At 29.5% G+C, this 19558-nt stretch overlaps 1 protein-coding gene across 1 annotated transcript; it reads left to right on the top strand.

Moving 5' to 3' along the window:
* The first annotated feature begins 6238 nt into the window (after positions 1-6238).
* On the top strand, positions 6239-19326 carry LOC107447285 (sorting nexin-24). The gene is made up of 7 exons (XM_043048958.2): positions 6239-6358; positions 7662-7787; positions 9765-9848; positions 12307-12411; positions 13710-13792; positions 16942-17030; positions 19128-19326. Exons 2-7 carry the CDS (start codon positions 7725-7727, stop codon positions 19196-19198), a joined length of 495 nt encoding a protein of 164 aa, XP_042904892.1. The 5' UTR covers positions 6239-6358; positions 7662-7724; the 3' UTR covers positions 19199-19326.
* Positions 19327-19558: the final 232 nt, after the last annotated feature.

Genomic DNA, 19558 nt, shown 5'->3' with positions numbered 1-19558 from the left:
TAAATAGCATTAAAGACAGGAATACCTTCTTCGCCGTTTATTTCAATTTGGGCAAAACAAATTATCATAGTAATCAGAATCAATGAATCAGTTTATTTTTAGGCGTTTTTTTTGTATTTATTATTATTTCACAGACAGCCGTGATGGCTCAGGGGATAGAGCTCTCGCCTTCCAATGAGTGGACCGGGTTACAATCCCAGCGATTCGAGTTCCGCATCCGGCTTGCACCGACCACAGTGCTTACATAAAACATCATCAGTGGTAGACGGATCATGGGTTAGAGACCCCTTATCGTGAGGCTAACCGTTGGAGTTTATCGTGGTTTTTCTCTCCATGTAACGCAAATGCGGATTAATTTCCTCAAAAAGTCCTCCACGAAGACAAATTTCTGCCAGTGCTTGATCCAGGAGTTCTCTTGTTTTCTGAATTGGGTCCAAAATTATAAGGCAACAGAGTTGAACAGTAGTAGTCATAAACTAGAAAAGAAAATTGAGTCGGCTGTTCAACGACGGTCATAAATTATAAGCTATTTCACGCACAACTCACTTAATTCAAGCGACATAAATTGCAATTCAATGTGTACTTTAAAACATAATTTGATACAAAATAATTGCATCAATAATTAGAAATAAAATATTCAAAGAATTGCTTCAGCTTTTTTGACAAATTATTAATTTCAATTAACTAATTCGACTCTGAGTCAACATTATTATAACCGAGACACTCTGAATAACATTACACGTTTGTTATAATGATTGGAGTTTCAATTCAATGTACTGATTAAATTGAATTTTTAATCTTTCAAGTAGTTCGACTCTGAGTCAACATTATTATAACCGAGACACTCTGAATAACATTACACGTCTGTTGTAATGATTGGAGTTTCAATTCAATGTACTGATTAAGTTGAATTTTTAATCTTTCAAGTAGTTCGACTGAGAGCCAACATTATTATAACCGAGACACTCTGAATAACATTACACGTTTGTTGTAATGATTGGAGTTTCATTTCAATGTACTGATTAAGTTGATCTTTCAAGTAGTCCATTAGGGGTAAATTAATTATTTAGGGCTGCGTATTAATTTAGTTCGAAATCTGGTACAAAAACATTCAGTGCGAAAAACAAATTCCTCCGGAATAACTTTTAATTTATTGATTGGTTTTTCCCAATCACAAGTCTCATCTACAGGTCTAACAAGGGAAACTAGGAAAGTGTGACTCGTCAGTTTTGAAATAAACTAGTAGGATGTATGCCTTATGAAGAATAATTTTAGGGGGCAACATTCGTTTCGGCCCATAGAGGGTCCTATGAGAGATAAAAAATAATTTAGTATGTAGAAAAATCGGTATTTCATTACTTCAATGCAGACTATTAGTTATTGTAATTATCTCATACTCCAATTAATTTTGTTCTACTTTCACGTACTATATAATGCATATTTATTGTCAAAATTGATTTCGAAAATTTTATATATCTGTAGTTTTTCAGAAAAAAAAGAAAAAAAATTGGAATTTTTAAAAAAAAAAAATTTGGCATCAAATTTTTTAAATTTTCTTTTTTTCAAAAAATTTTCCAATATTAAAACTAGTAAACAGTAATAAATTTCATTTATATGAGAGTCGAAATATAATATGCATTTTCCCAATTTAATGTGTATTTAATTTATTTCATATTTAATGTGTATCCAAAAATGTGATTTATTAAAAAAAAAAANTCTGAATAACATTACACGTTTGTTGTAATGATTGGAGTTTCATTTCAATGTACTGATTAAGTTGATCTTTCAAGTAGTCCATTAGGGGTAAATTAATTATTTAGGGCTGCGTATTAATTTAGTTCGAAATCTGGTACAAAAACATTCAGTGCGAAAAAGAAATTCCTCCGGAATAACTTTTAATTTATTGATTGGTTTTTCCCAATCACAAGTCTCATCTACAGGTCTAAGCCGGATGAAGATAAAATTTTAAATCGTTTCTAGACCGCTAACCAGCAGAATTTACATTGCAATTTCATCACCATTTAAAATTCTTTGTCAAATGAAATTTCGATTCCTTTCCGACATGCTAGAATCAGATTTCCGAATAATTTTCGACTAACTAGAAATCCCACATTTCATCAACAGCTTTGCACTGGATGACAATACAAGTTTTAATCGCTTCCTGATCACCATCTAGTAGAATTTATACTACCGTTTTATTACCTAGAATCGGTCGGGAGAGCTTGGTTGGCAGGGGACTGGACTCACGTTCGTGAGAACGGCAGTTCGAGATCAGCCGGCCAAAGACTCCCTGTGTAGTAAATGGTGCATGGTGCATGTTAAATCTGTTGGGTTAGAGACGTGATACATCAGGGGATAGAGCTTTCTTCCAATGAGGTGAACCGGGATCGAATCCCGGCGATGGCTGATCGATACGAATTCCGCATCTGGCTTGCACCGACCACAGTGCTGACGTGAAATATGCTCAGAGCTAGACGGATCATGGGTTAGAGTCCCTTTGCTGTCAGGCTAATCGTGGGAGGTTCTCGTGGTCTTCCTCTCCATGTCACGCAAATGCGGGTTAGTTCGATCAAAAGTCCTCCACGAAGGCAAATTTATCCCAATACTTGATTCAGGAGCTTCCTTGTCTTCTGGATTGGGTTACGCAGTTGAAAATTAGTAGTCGTAAACCAAAAAATTGGGTCGGTTGTTTAACGACGGTTATAAAACAAAATAAAATATGTTGGGTCATAAAGTCCTCCATGTTTCCATAACAAATTATACCTTTGGGGTAGTGAATTGACGAATAATTGTTTTTTTGTTTAGGCTAAAATTACGATCTGTGAATGAATAAACGGGCGTATGAATGGGTCCGCCCTATAAACGAATGTGACGTAGTCGGAATTCGATTTCTTGGCCATAGATGGCATCACTGGAAAACATGATTAATCGTACCCCTTGCCTTAATGGCTCATGACAACAGCAAAATTACCTAGAGTGAACTGCAATTTTAACTTCTTTCTGACTAGCTTAGAATTCTCAGAACTTCTCTGTTGAGTTCCGTGACTGATGAGAATGTAAGTGCCAATCATTTAGAGACCTCTCCCACTTGAAATTATCGTGATTTTGCCACCATGTAAAATTAATTGTTAATCAAGTTTTAAAACTTTTTCCGACTAACTGGAAATTACACGTATCATCTTGATCTCTGAGCCGTTACAAATAAAACTTATCGTCAAAGAATAAATAATTAAAATTTTTCAAGTTAGTCTGATGGTGATAAAAGTTTCTGTCCTTTCTTACCGCTAACAATTGCCATTTTATCTCCATTTAAAATTTATTGCTTTCTATTTAATTTACTTTCAACTAGTACGCTGCAAGGGGTTCCGATACTATATAATCGGCCTTAGCAAGATTCAGACCCAGAAAGCCTGTAAGATTACGGCAACCTTATGTCGGAATTTTCTTTTTATTGTCACGGAAATGTTTGTGCTAAAAATCTTTTTTTCTATAAAGAAAAACAGTTTCAAAACTTTCAACCTAAAAAAATTACAAATTACTTTTTAAAGCTTTTTCAAAAAATATTGCCACTTAAATAAAATGGAAACTTAGGTCCATAATGACGTTTTAGCTGACGTCACACTATCGATAGGATCAAATTGCATTGTTCATTAAAATTTCATGACAAGGTGGATTTTAGCTGAGCATGTAAGACTTTGCGAAGAGAAACCTTGTAATTACCTCGATTTGAGATTATTTTCAAGACTAGCTTTATTAAAGGATTTTTTTTAGTCTTGAAAACTCTAAGTCAACCTCGATTTAAGGGTTTAATATAGAAAATTGTTTTCCAAGGTTTTGGATTATGGTAATGCGCGTGGAATAGAGCAGATTGTCAAATACCTAGTTTTCATGTTAGAAGGTTTACACGCAAACCGTATAACAAATCTTTTTCGGTTAACATTAAAAGGTTTATGCTGAGTAAAAATAAACCTTATTTTGCTATTTCATTGTGGTCACTTGAAATGCATGAAATTTCAGATTGGGGAAAAGATTTTTTCTCCTTGCTCCTTTCTCGCTAGTCCTGCTGGAGGCAGCTGTTATTAGAGCAGGAGAGGATTTTCGATGTTCTGAGGCGACTGGTTTTTTGGACCTGGTGTAAGCTTTCTTACACCAGAGGGATGAGTAACAACTACAACAGCAGCAACAGAACTTATTGCTCATTAAAATTTCGACCTTTTTTAAATTCACTAGAGTGCCTGAATTTCAACAGAAGATAGAAGTAAAATTTCTGGGAGTCTTATTTAAAAAAACTGCCTTTTTTTGTCATAATCAAACTGTCAAACATAAAACTAAAGAAAAAAATTAATAAAATAGAAATAAAAAAAATTTATTTTTTCAATTTGACTTAAAAGTTATTTTTGTCACACTCTAAATGAACAACATTAGGCTCACCGTTTCCTTATAAACTTTTATCGCCAAAGAAAATTTTCCCAAGTCCTAGTCAGAATTTTCCCAGTTTTGATTGTGATACGTCCTCCACTTTTTTGCTTTACGTCTCGCAAAAATAAAATTAGTTTCTCATTTTTAGTGTATTTGAAAAACAGAGTTTTAGTTCTAACACTTAATTTTATTCCTAGACTGTCTTGGTCTTCTCTGGGAAGACGTCTACTCTACTCCTCTTTTGGTCTTCGATTTCATTCAGGTCAACGGGTTCATAGATCTGGTCTGACTTCGACTGGCCAGAAGAGGAAAAGCAACAACAACAACTAGGGGCTTAAGCCTCCTGTTCGCTGCCGCTTACCAAAACCGATGATTGATACGCAATAATTGTTGTTTCCTGGCATAAATCAGTCTTTTCTACGAAAGTTGAAATTATACACTTAAACAAATTCTGCCTGCTTACGCTTGTGTCCCTACTTCCCACGTCCAACATTTATTTCTTTAATAATGCTTATTTTTAATAAATTTGATTGACTAAAATAGTATAAAATAACTTGTATTAAGAGCCTATTAAGATCTTCTAGTGAACATAAATAATTTTACTTAGTAATTACTTTTTAAACAACATTTAAAATTAGAGGCAAGTGTTAATAGAAAATCACAACCATATTTCAATATATTCACTTACCAAAAAAGATGATATAATAAATACAATTTGTGCATGAAGCTGATCGTTGAGCTCTAAATCATTTATAAAATCTCTTTAATGGTAATTTATAATAGCACGTTAATGTGATTTACTCCAAAATATAATAATAGTAAAACTAGTAAATTTAGACACCGATTCAAATAAGTTTATCTTAAAATGCAACGCAGTAAAATAATACCATGGAATTACGCTGTAATAAAAAATATAAAAAAAATTTTTTAGTTCCAATACTCGTAGTCCCTAAATACTCTTTGTTTTTTCCTTTTTTGCTCAACACTGAAAACTATCTATTTCAGCGCGTGGAATGTAAACTGCGTTTTACACTGAGCGCAATAAGAAATCAGAGAAAACTATTTATAAAAAGGATGTAGTTGCGAACCGTAGTATTGAAATAAAATATATTCAGTTTAAAAAGAATTGGACTTGTTTACATTTGGTGTTTTGTTTTGCTCCCATTTAGAACTTTTTTAAAAAGAAATTCGTTATCATGATACTTTTAGAATAGATTGATACTTTGCAAGCATATTGAAGAAAACAATATCTTGAATAATAAACAAATATATTGGTAATAGAGTATAATTCAGAAATTATAACCTTTATCATCTTTTTTCTTCTGTGCAAACAATATTAAACAAAGACACCTGCGGAATGGAGACTAGGTTTTTGTTCTTGATTTAAATTGAAAGAACTTATTTCTCATAAATGAGGAAAGGGAAATTTTTTCATTTGCATTTGATCTTTACCTTTTCCATACTTTCTCTCAGTAATTTTTTCTCCTCCTGCTTTATTTAACTGTGTAATTTTTATTATTATTGAATCTGAGGAAAAATAATTTGGAAGATGTTCTCATTTTTTAAATTTTTTTTTACTTATCTTAAAATATTTAAATAATGAGAGTATCTCTCTATTACTCTAAAGTTACTTTTTCTAGAAAATGATAATTGCATATGATGATTACGAAAAAGAAGACAGAGCCAAGTCTATTTAATTTTAACATTTATAGCTGAAATAAGTATGTAGAAGAATCGGAAAAATAAAGATAATCACACTTTTTTTGACTAGTAGCGCCATGAAATCAATCATCATGGCGGAACTCTCGGCGTAACTTTAATTTTATTAGTTGCGTCAGAAACGGACAGAAATAGGTAGCTAAATACGTAAAAATAAATAAAGCTAAAAATTATATGGCGATAGTGCAGTAGCGGAATATCTTTGAGCTGATATAATTTGGTAAAGTATATGTAAATAATTAAAAATAATGCTCTGGCTTTATTGAATTTATTAGTTCATGACTTCATAAAAATTTTAAAATCACATTTAGCTAATGACAATCATCCACATTCAAGCTACCTTGATTATTTCGAAAACCTGAACAACTGTTTAACATTCTTTAACACTCAACAAATATGATTTAAGTTTGCAAATTGTATAAAGTCTATTTACATTTTACTTTTAATTTAGAATTTCACTGTTGGAAACCGCATTCAGTGATTTTTTGTAAAGTAAACTAAATCTATTCGTCAGTAATACGTCTTAATACAATTTTTACATTTATCTGAAATTTTGATAATAAATATATCTAAGAAATGTATTGTTATTTTTCTTCCTGAATTCTGTTTTTTTAGGCCTATTTAGTAAATTCAATAACAATACCGTCATGAATTTGTGATTAATCATAATAGGTCGTAATTATTATGATGTTTAAACGCAAAATGAAGCTTGAAATTTCGAATAAAAATTCTGCTTAATTCTTTAATGTTACTATGATTTATATAATAACTTACTTACTCTCATGGATTCTGCAGGGAGGGATATTTCCATATCGTGATCTGTCATGCCTACTACAATCGCCAAGGTACAAGATATATTTTAAACTTACAAATTTAAAAAAAAAAATTTTGTATTTGCATGGAGGTGGGTACGAGTTATACCTTTCGAGTTGGTCCCCTTCTGGGATGTTTTTTTTAAAGTTTCTTGCGGGCAGCTACCTGGAAGTTGCCAAGACTTGGTGATTATTCTGCCACAGATCACAAGACCGAAATATCCCCCAATTCTGCTTTACATTTAAAGACTAATATGAGTACTATTCTATTTCAGTGGGCTGTAAAAAATTTCTACTGATTTTTAATTCCACAGGAAGATTACTGTATTGGTACCTGTACCAAAAAGTCACAAAATTTTGATGAATTGTCTAGCAGTTGCATGCAAGAATTAAAAGTAACTTTAGAGGGACACAACTCATAACCACCTCTGGGCACTCTGCTACTTATTTTCTTAAAGGTTTTGAGCCAAAAAACACTTTTACTCCTTAGCAAAGGTATTTAGCACGAACAGGTACAGATATAGAAATATCCCTGGCTTGACAGTGAAGCTTAATTGTGGTAATAAGTTAAAAAGTATAGATATGGTGGTAATCGAGATTTTGGGCCTTAATATGCAATAGTGTTACAATATGTTAATGCAGTAATAATTAATTATTCAATTAATTAATTCAGTAATATTTCATTTATATTAATGTTTTGATATTTTTTAGGTACCTGATGAGTGTTTCTAAAGACACTCTTATTTTATTGGTTGATAATCAAGTGCTATCAAAATGATTAGTGCCTTTATTCCTAATTTTCATCAAGTGCAAGGGAATCATGGGAAACATTTTACGGTTTGTACTTATGCATTTGTGATGACGTAAAATAGTTATTTATACATAATTGTCTCTTAAAAATATTGAATTTTTCATATTGTCTAATTTGTATAGCCTACTTTTGATTAAATATGTGTAACTGTAGAAACTATATGTATAAACTGTCATTATAATATTTTATTCCCGTGCTATGAGTTTTCAAAGTTCTGAATTTTCTCTACTTACTCTTTGTAATGTTTGAATGCTTTCATCAGAGTCTTTAAAGTTATTACAAATCAGAATTTACTATCTTTATATTGTTTGATGCTATGATAGGAGTTTTCAAAGTAGGGCTAGATTACCCATTAGGCCAGACTAGGCCATGGCCTGGGGCCCCCAATGATTAGGGGCCCCCTTAAAATGGATTTTTTGAAAATAAATTTTAAAAAATTAAAAAAATCAATGATTTTTCATGATTTTTCAAAATTTTGAGATTATTTTTTAGTTCTAATTTAATAAAATAAAGTGAAATTTAATTTATTATTATTTATTTTTATTTTAAGTATGCTTTCTTAAATGAAAAGATGTATAAATACTTTTATATTTGAATTTAAAAAAAAATATATGAGAAAAAAATTTAATCTAAGGGCCCCGCGTATGCTTAATCTGGCCCTGTTTCAAAGTTATTATTAACTGGACTTTACTATCTTCAACATTTATCCATTAGCTACACTTCTCATTGCTTCTATCAATTAGGAAAAATGGAGATGCAAAAAATATTGCTAATAACCTAAAAAAATTTTACTTTATTTTTTTTTAAAAACTAATATTTTCTAAGATTTTTCCAAAGATAAATTAATAAATTACATCAATATGTATCAAGGGTGCATGAGAAAAAGAATCAACTGAATTTTTTAAATTTAATTGGATAAGATATCATAATAAAAGTTGAAAAGTTTTGATGCAAATAATACAATATTTTTTCTTCATTTGCTCTTTTGGTAGCAAGCCTGTTTGGGGACTTTACACTAAGGGTTTCTGTGTTTGGCTGACCACCCTAAAGGATCAACTGCTTCTGCATCCCATATCCCATGGTCACCAAAACAGAGTCGGGAACAATAGGCCTTGGTCCTCCATAGGCTGTCTGGCCACGGAGTTTAGTTTAGCTCTTCTGGTACATTTTCGTCAAAAATTGTCTAATGTATTGAAATAAAATTTGGTACATGATTGAATCTAGATAAATCTACAGTGTAAATCTAAAGTATAAGAAGATTGTTATAAATTAAAAAGATAAATTTATGTTTTAATGCATTTTGATGCAGTCAAAAAATTAGGTCTTCTGTGAAAAGACAAGTAACTTACTTTCAAATAAACTTAAATTAGATACTGGAGCATTGAGAAATTCATTACAAATCGTACTGATGTCCTAAGTCATATTCATAAAAAAGACTATTCTGGTATGAACAAGTTCTAGTGTGTTAGAAAATATGCATTGTCAATAACAGAATTTTTATAGCGTTTTTTAATAAATTTCTGTTATAATTATTCATACAAAAAGTTGGAGAACTGCACCAATTAGTTATAATATTGTGATTACTTTTGATACAACAAAGTTTTTCTCTACCTTTAGTGCTTGTTGCTCTTAATGAATAATAATAATAAAAGTGTTCTATGTTTTCTTAATATTTAAAGCAAAAATTATCTGCGATTTTTTTTTCCAATATAATTTCCACACTAATGTAAGACTGAAAGTAATTGATATTTATTACATGATTTTAATTCGGATGTAACAGTTTCCTTTGAGCTGGTAATAATATGGCATCAACATAATGCATAAATGAACAACCTAGAAAGTCAAACACATGTGCTTTATGCATTGTTTTATGATATGTTTTTTTGAAGCTATTGTTTTGATTTGAAACATAAAGCATTATATCCTTTTTGAAGTTTTTTAATATGTTATTTTTTGTCAATAATTTTTATATCATTAAGTCTAATGATAAATTTCATTGTTAGGTATTTCAAATTGAAGTGTATATTTTTGGAAAATGCCATAAAATTGAGAGACGATACCGTGCCTTTCATTCATTGCATAAGCAGGTTTGTATTTATTGTGATTTTTATGACACTAAATTTGCATTTTAAAGTTTTCACGAAAAATTGAGTGGAGAATTCGCTGCTGCATTTTCTCTTAGCTCATTAGCAAAATTTACAACATAAATCTGCAGCACAATTTTCATAGATTCAAATTTATCTGCAAATTTAGCACATTCAATGCTTAAAAATTTGACATAATATAAAATGTGTACTGAAAAATTTGGCATTTATAAGGTTAATAAAAATTATACACAAAAAATTTTGTTAAGAATTTGTTATTTTAGTTTTTAAAAATTAATTTACTTTTAAATGAATGAAATAATTGACATTCAATATATAGTTCAAGTCAGTATACAGTCTATGTAAGCAGTTAGAGATTTGGAAAACTAAGAATTTATTTATAAAATTCTTTATTTTTCAAAATTCCAATTACTTAAGGAACAATATTTGGAATTTTTTAAATCATCCTTTTTCTTTGGCCTACATATCTGCAGATTGGCAATAAAAATTTTTTGTTAAGAACCTGAAACAAATAGTAATTAAGTAAAGATTTTCCTGATCGTTATATAATTGATTGATTTTCAATATTTTAATTGATTTTTTCNTTTTTTTTTTTTTTTTTTTTTTTTTTTTTTTTTTTTTTTTTTTTACTTTTTTCTTATAAATTGCAAATATCTAAATTTTTTTAATAATGTACTTTTAACTTTTGTATATCAGTTTATCTTTCTTCCTTTTTTTTGAACACATTTATGTTTTGAATTAATAATGAAGTTTATAATGTAAATATTAGTAATAAAGTTTATGATGTAAATATTAGTAATAAAGTTTATGATGTAAATATAATAGTTATAAGTTTCATAGTTCAGTAAAAGTTGGTACTAACTTTATAAACTTTTCTTTATAAATGCTATAGATTCAAGGATTATTTTATATTATTAAGTCTAAATTTATGTTCATTTGCTCATATCATGTTAATTTGCATCTTGTTCATTGTTAATTATGTTCATATGTTATTGTTAATTATGTCTTACTGTGTTCATTTACTCAGGTCCAAATAATATTGTTCTTGGGAGGCTTCTTTATACTTCAATTGTTGCTTTAAAGAGTTAATATTGCTCTAAGCTAAATGTCAAAAAAAGTAATGAAAGTATAAAAGTAATTGAAGTAATATTGAGTTTTATTTAAAGATTTGAAAATTTATGCACTGAGCGCTGCGAGTTCACTTTAATATTTATATTTTCTTTCATATCAACAAACGCCTAATATTTATTGTAGAACCTCAATCAATCATTTCTCATGGGACTATTATTTTCAAGTGAGAAATGCGAGAAAACCAAGAATACAAGTTACGATAAAATATCATATAATGACTTGAAGATGTATGAAAAGTTATGAAGAAAAGAAGTAAATAGACTTGAAAATTAATACATTTACAATAAGTATTAAATGTTTTAGTTAAAAGCGACTATGTACTTGCTACCAAAATATTTAAAATGCAAAAAGATGAATGAGCACATTTATTTACTTAAAATATTTGAAAGTTATGTTTAAGCACACTCTTTTCTTCTGAATGCAAGCAATTTTATAATTTTTAGTTCCTGTGCTCAGAGAAAGTTCCTCTCATTGCCTTTCCAAATTTTAGCTTTGGTTGTAGTTCTGTTTTGTGGTTTTCATTGGTATCTTTTTGCACTTTTGCCAGGTCTGCAATGATTTTTTGAACAGAAAACACCACATTTCAACATATTAATAAACTGATGCATAAATATTAAATGTGCTGTTAAAAGCAATTTCTTTAAACTGTATCAAATCCCCTTTTTAATCATCATTAACAACAGGAGTTATCTTTTTTATTCTTCAACATTTTCTTAAATGTCTGTAAAGTTCCTGAATGATAGATGTGGTGAATTGCCAGGTTCAAAAAGGATATAAACAGATATTAACATTATAGGACCTTTTGTGACAAAACCCTTTAACTATGATGGTACAAACGGAAAACAAAAGATCTAAGAACGACGGATCAAGGTTCAACAGTACCTTCTTATTAATACCAGTTAAACTTGAAGTACTTGACTTGATTATATTTTAAGTATAAGGTGCATTAACTATGCTTATATTCTCAAACCATTTATTTACATAGTTTATGTTTCATAATCTCTCAAATATGAAACATATATTGTATCTATGTAATAATACATGACTCTTCAGCATACATGACTATGAGGCATTGTTAAATCTTGTAAGGGTAATTACAAGATTTAAGTTTGGGAGCCCTTGTTGTAGATGTTTCTTAGATCTATTATATACTATTTATTGCACCAGAAGTTTAAAAAAAAAGTTATAATTTATAAATTTTTTATTGCTATTCAATTGTGTGAGATCAATTATTTTTCTAAGTGTTTTATATTCAAGTTTTGCTTTTATATTGCAAAGTTGTTTGTGATTTTTTTTCTCTTGCTTTTAGTTGAAACACATAATTTCAGCCCCAGAGTTTCCCCCTAAGAAAGTTCGCAATTTAAATCCTAAAGTTTTGGAACAAAGGCGAAAAGGCCTAGAACATTACATTCAAGTAAGAAAATTCCATTGTTATTTTTATGATTATTATTGTTTTATTATGGAGTGAATTTTATAGATTTGTAAAAACTTTGCAGTTCTCCTGCTTTTGATAAGAAATTAATTTATATTTTGAATTTTGTGGTTTTCCAAATAAAAGTTTTGTTGGTATTATGTTGGTGAAATAAAAACATTTTTTTCCTGCCTGCATTGAAATTCTACAAAAAGAAATTAGCCAAATCATGTAAATTGCGTTAAATCAAAATATGAAAAAGATTTTCCTCAATACTAATTTTTATTTTGTAAAGAAACTAAAGCACATAAATCACGCATTGTTAAAATTTTCTTTAAATGAATTAACTGTAATAAAAATTTTCTTTTAATTATGCAGTATTTTTATGTTGATTAGAAATATACTATAAGAAACTATAAAAAAAAAACAAATACTATAAAATAAACAAATACTATAAAAAACATAAATGATTATTAAATTGATTAATTCATATTTATTTGTCAGGGATGTTTTATTTATTTGTTTTATACTAAAACCATTTATTATTACATGATGTGTAACGTTTTTAAAAGGTGCTTATTTTCATTTTTAAAAGCACTTAAAGGTGCTTATTTCATAGGGTGTTAAAGAATAAAAACTCTAAATCAATATTTATTTGTGAATGTAAACCAAACAGTAAATTTGCAAACAATATTAAGTATTGAGGTGGACATCATTAAAATTATATTTAAAGCAAAACAAAACAACAACAACAAAATATTATGCAATTTTCTAATAGTTTAGTGTAAATTTTTGAAAAATATGCTTAGATTTCTTTAACCCCGTTTTTTTGTTTTTTCGCTTTATGCACTTTTTAATGCTGGTCAGAAAACATAAAATATATAATTTCAGAATTCTAGCAATACTCATCTAATATTGTATTAGTAAAAAAGTTCATTTTCTGAATAATAGTGTAAATTAACTTTTAGGATAAATGTAAATTGCAGTTAGCTTTTTTGTTGTATACCTATAAATTTATCATAACTTGCTTTATATCTGAGAAGTATATTTGTTTAAAATTATTTGCATTAATTATTTTTATCATCTGCACGGGAGAAAAAGATAAATTATATATTTTGAACTCATTCATATTACTTTTTAACATAATCTAATTATTTTATAATAATGGCATTTTGTTAATGTTAGCTCCCAATACTGTATTTCGTAGCTTTTGTGTCTTAATTGCTGGAAAATGGTTGTAGATCCCTTCTCTATTTCAGTTTTATAATTTGTTTTATTTCAATTTTACATTTGTGTTATAGGAACTTTTAAAGCGTAAACCAGTGCCTAAGCAACTACTAAATTTCTTATCACTTCCTGGCATTTCTCCAGCCTCTAGTGAAAAGTAAATCCTATTTTTCATTATTTTTATTTTGAACATATTAAACCGATGAATATTTTTATTAAAAAGAAAAAAAATCCTTGTCTTTTCACATCCTATGTACTATTTTGTCATGATACAATCTAAAAAACTTTAAAGCCAGTGAAAAAAATTATGAGAATATTAAAATTAAAATAAAAGGAATTTATATATTATTAATTCTTATTGTTAAGCAATAATGTAACAAATAGGATTTTTTTGTTTTATAATTATCAGCAAATAAAAGTGACGCATACAAAATCAGTATTTCAGCCTGAGTAAAAGCTTTATAGCCAACATAAAAATAGCATATAAAAAATTAATACAAAAAATTTAAACACTTGCTTAAAAGCCATTGTTCTGAATTACTTCAAATATTCTAGTTTTCATGGAATAAACTAGTTTTTTTTACAAAGTTTGAGATTTGTTTTATGCTATTTGTCTTCAATAGTTGATTTCAAACCTGCCATTCACATGAACTTTGTGCTTAACCACAGCCTAAGTTCTCTGAGTTAAGATTTGGAGACTTAGTGGGTTGTTTCATAGTTTCAACATAGTTGGCTTGAAACTAATTTTCTGTACTGTTACTTGAATGAATAGTTGTATTGTCTTGCTGATGTATTTAATTTTCTCCTGAAAGAAATTTTGCTTTCGGTATAAGGTTAATTGCTAGGATATTTTGAGAAGCTTGTGAACTCATTTTGACGAATACACATGCAATTGAACCCACAACATTGTAAGCAAAGTATCCCCAGGTTATCACAGAACCTCCTCCTAATTGGCTCTCAGAGTACATTTTTTTCTTCTTAAATCATGACAATAATACTTCCAATCAGATTCCATTTTTTTTATTTATCAAAAGAAATTATTTGCATCTATTGATTGTATTGAGTCATGACTTGTTGGTTGAAGTTTCAATGTTCTATTTTGTATTTTGTGCCTCTGCAGCCATCAAGATTTAGCCTATTTAGTCGTATGAATNTTTTTTTTTTTTTTTTTTTTTTTTTTTTTTTTTTTTTTTGACAAGCATTTAAATGTAGGGCCTGGTTGGTAGAGCACTGGGTCCAATAGGTTGTGGGTTCGATCCCTGCCCGCCGAAAAAACACTGTGCAGTAAATAGTGATTGATGCACGTTAAATCTGTCGAGTCACAAAGTCCTCCATGTTCCCATAACAAATCATACCTATGGGGGTTCTGATCCAGGAGTTTCCTTGTCTTCTGAATTGGTTCGAAATTACAAGGCTACAGAGTTGAACAATAGCAGTCGTAAACCCAAAATCGGGTCGGCTGTTCAATGACATTTATAAAATAAAATAAAAACATTTAAATGTGTCACTTGATTAAGTTTCGTGGTTGAGTATTTCTCAGTAAATGCAACGCTGCAAACTCTTCTTTCATCATGCGAGGGCATAGCTTTAGGTCTTCTGCCAGTATTCTTAATAATTATCATTAAATTTGAAGAAAATCTCGATTACACTCTTTGATCTTCATATCTTTATTGCAATTATACAGCTACTCATTTCTGGAGAAAAGGCGCTTCAATCTCTCCTCTTTCCTGATCAGATAACTTCGTACCTTTCGCCATCTTCGCAAAAAGTACCAAAACTTCGAGGAAATATATTCTACTAGAAGTGTTTTCATGATCTTCATAATCGTTGTAATATTTAAGCTAGTATGTGTATATTTATTAAACAACCCAATATTATTAAATACATAAAAATAAATAGAATGAATTGGATGGCTCACGTGATTCGAATGAGTGATGACAATACAATAAAAAGATACTGCTATATAGACCCACTGGAACGACAAAGCAGGGAAGGCCGCGTTTGAGATGGGCTGATTCGGTAGAGTTTGATATTCTTGCAATTAATGAAAAGAATTGGAGATCAAAGATAAATTGGAAGTTGTTATGAAGAATCTTCAGAGGAAGGCATTGGGCTGTTTGGTCAACTATGATGATGTATATTTATTTTTTAAAATTACTGGTGGCCTTTACCAATTTTGTGCAAACCACTTTTTTCTGATAATTACAAATCCTGTTTGTTGCATTGTTTGTTAATATACTTTATGAATCAAAAATAAAATAAAAGAGATTTAAGTAGTATTGTATTTTTCAATTGTCTTAAATGCTTTCACTATCTAACTCTTAAACTACTTTCACAGTTATCACTACTTTTGTATTGCTTTGCTTGATCACTAGTTATTAAACTATAGTATTCTTGTATTATTCATGTGTTATTCTGAAGCTACATACATAGGCTAAAACTGTCTGATATTTTGATAGCACTTGGACTGCAAACTTTTAAATCAAAAGTATTTATGCCCACAATAGTTAAACTAATTTTAATCTCACAGCGATAAATACATATAACAAAAATTATACAATATTATCATTCTCCATTGGTCTATTCGGCCTTGCTCCTATATTCTTTATGTACATTGACTCTATGTTGACCGTGCATCTACACACTAACCTCAATTGTCAACTAATGTGGATACATGGGTGGGCTACTGTAAACAGTTTGTGTATGTTATTAAAAGGCTTTATTTGGTAATTATCTGGGTTAATTAGTAACACTTTACTTGTCAGGGTTTTTAAATTACTAAATTAGATTACTTTTATGAAGTATTTGATCAACTGATGAAATGCTTAAACAAATAACTATATGGTTAGTGTGTACACATGGTTAAGATTCTATAGGCATGTAAATATGTACCATTCAAAATTGTGATAAAAATACTTAATATGCTTTGTTTTTTATTATTGTTCATATTAGTTTCCATTCCCTTACGACCAATACGTAATATATGAAGTTTTCGAAAATGACTCTGTTATATACTTATTGATTTAACAATGCCAAATATTTTATGAGCTGGATGAAATATTGATTTTATTTCAGATCACCATGACTATGTTTTTTACCATTAATTTCTAACATCAACCTTCGTTTTTTTCGCTACTAGCAATAACTATATCACTTTTTCTTTTGGAAAATAAGAATTTGTCAAACAAATATAATAACTTTTGATAGTGTGTTAGACCTTTAAAATAAAGTAAGCATATTGTGCATTTCTAAATTAACTGGAATTATCTTTCTTTAAAAATGTTTTTTTTTCCTTTACTTTTATAGCTCCGTTCATATGGAAGAAAATAAAGAAATAATTCATCAACCTGTAGTGATGTACAGTGTTAATTTATATGTTGAGGAAGATAGAACAAGTGAGTGTTTTTGTTTTAACCTTGAAATTTTATTTTTTAATTTATAATTACTATTGTATTGAATTGGAAAATTTTCTTCATTACGACTCGGGGGGGGGGGCATTCAAATATTATGTGGGCATATTTTGGACTCCCCTTTACCCCTTGTTAGTAAAAATAAGAAATTTGCAAACCCTCACCCTTGTTTATGTTAGAAAATTGAAGCCTCTTCTGGTTTTTACTTTTGTAATTTATTTAAGTGTTAAATTCAAATAAAAGATGTAACAAAATTATGTTTAAATTCATTTATTTTATAAAATTTTAAATTTTTTAGGAATCTCTTTTGTTTTTTTCAACTGTTCATCTTTCAAACTCTTCGAAAAATTCTTTTCAATTTTCCTTTTCACAAGTTCAACTTTTATTCCAAATTTGAAATTTTTTTGTTACACTTTTCATTATGCTTAAGAAAACTTTTCAAAATTAGGGTATTTTAATATATTGCATAAGCAATGCTCAAGTACTACCTCCCGCTTGTCAATAAAAATAAACAAATCTCAAACTTCCTCCTAAACTGTTAGGTGTATACATTCATTTGAAAGGGCCTTCCAGTGAAAGAAATATTGTTTTTCATAAGTGACAATTTAGTGAATTTAAGTAAATCCCTTTTGAAGTGTATATGTTGATAACAATAGGAAGTTAAGAGGTTTCGAGAGGAGTGGGAGATCTTCGTGGTTTTCTTCTTCGTCTGACGCAAATGCTGGTTAGTTTCATCAAAAAGTCCTCCGTGAAGGCAAATTTCTTACAGGAGTTCCCTTGTCTTCTGGATTGGACTCAAAATTAGAAGGCCACAGAGTTGAGCATTAGTAGTCGTAAACCCAAAAGGTGGGTCGACTGTTCAATGACGGTTATAAAATCGCGTATCAATGACATCAAAAGATATTATGTTTTATTTCATTTTCTTCTTGCTAAAACTTGTTACGACATGAAAACTTGTCATTCAAACATTCATGTCATTGATATTTTTGTCTTTCATAAAGTACAGAGCTACATGATACAATCCACAATCTCTTGTTTAAAGAAGCCTAATCTAGTTATGACTTTTAATTCAAAAGAATTGTTCAAAATAAAATAAAAGAGGTAAATATGACTCTTTTGCTTTTAATCTTTTTACTGCTATTTTAGCATTAAACCCGTGTATTGAATTGCATATACTAGCTCACTACCACAACAATTTCATCCGCTATTTATAATGGATTGTTGTTATAATGGATTTCTACTGTACTATGTTGCTGTGAATGAACAAAATTGGTGGTTGTTGACTTCCACCGATGAATGTTGACATTGCATATATTTGCCCGGTATGTCCTTCATCAATGTTTCTTTAAGGTTCAGTGCCACTGCCCAATATTTAACCGGTACTCCGAACATTGATGTTTCTCCTAATCTATCCTCAGCAGATATGAAAATATCGAATAAACATAATATCAACTAGAGCTGCAATGATATAGTGTTCCTCTTATAATGAGGTGAACCAGGTTTGAATCCCAACAATGGCTGGTCGTAACGAATTACGCATTCAGCTCGCACCGTTCACAGTGCTGACGTTGAATGTCCTAAATGGTAGACAGATCGTTAGAGTCCCTTTGCCATCAGGCTAATCATGGGATGTTCTCGTGGTCTTCCTCTCCAAGTAATGCTAATGCAGGTTGATTCCATCAAAACGCCCTCCACGAAGACAAATTTCTCCCAATACTTGATCTGGGAGCTACCTTGTCTTCTGGATTGGGTTCAAAATTACAAGGATACGAACTTGAACATTAGTAGTCTGAAACCCAAGAATAGGTCAACTGTTCAACCGCAGTTATAAAGTAAAATAATGTCAACGAATAAATTAATGTAAAATTGGTAACATATTTTATCGGATATAACAAATATTTAGGACATTCAACAAAGCGACTATGTGATTGTTGGCATCACCGGTAAAAGTCGACATTCTCTTGATTTCAGTCATTCACAGTAACATATATATGTGATGTGTTAATAAAATTAAATTTAGGTATCTGTCTAACAATTTAATCTTTTTAAGCCATATAATTTACAAAATAAAATATTTTATAGGTAGTTTACCCAACATTGTAAGCAAAGGTCTGTTGACAGCGTTTTATTCATCTGATGAAGAAGGGGACTAATTATTCTTCCGTTTGATATAATTATTACTAAATTCTCTAATTTTATGAAGCTATTTTATTTTTTTAAATATTCTTTGTAATCTATATAAACTGAACAAATGTGATTCTCAAAATCATTTTTATTTATTTTGCAAAATGATTAGTTTTTGTGTTGCTGATTTTTATTTATTTTTTTGTTCTTTTATATTTATATCATTGTTTATTTATGCTTTAATTATTTTACATCTACCTTTTCCCTGCATTATTTTATATATATATATATATTTGTTTTGGGTTATTAATTTTCAGAGAAATTAAAAATGCTTGAAATTAATAAATAGAANTGTTCTTTTATATTTATATCATTGTTTATTTATGCTT

The sequence above is a fragment of the Parasteatoda tepidariorum genome, chromosome 7 (genome assembly GCF_043381705.1).
Source record: "Parasteatoda tepidariorum isolate YZ-2023 chromosome 7, CAS_Ptep_4.0, whole genome shotgun sequence".
NCBI lineage: Eukaryota > Metazoa > Arthropoda > Arachnida > Araneae > Theridiidae > Parasteatoda > Parasteatoda tepidariorum.
This window is presented reverse-complemented; position numbering and strand designations above follow the sequence as displayed.

Bases quoted from the DNA above. Each gene is read 5' to 3' on its own strand.
- LOC107447285 (XM_043048958.2), top strand. From the start codon at position 7,725: ATGATTAGTGCCTTTATTCCTAATTTTCATCAAGTGCAAGGGAATCAT. The intron at 7,788-9,764 runs GTTTGTACTTAT...TTTCATTGTTAG, and splicing joins ATCATGGGAAACATTTTACG to GTATTTCAAATTGAAGTGTA. The intron at 12,412-13,709 runs GTAAGAAAATTC...TTTGTGTTATAG, and splicing joins GCCTAGAACATTACATTCAA to GAACTTTTAAAGCGTAAACC.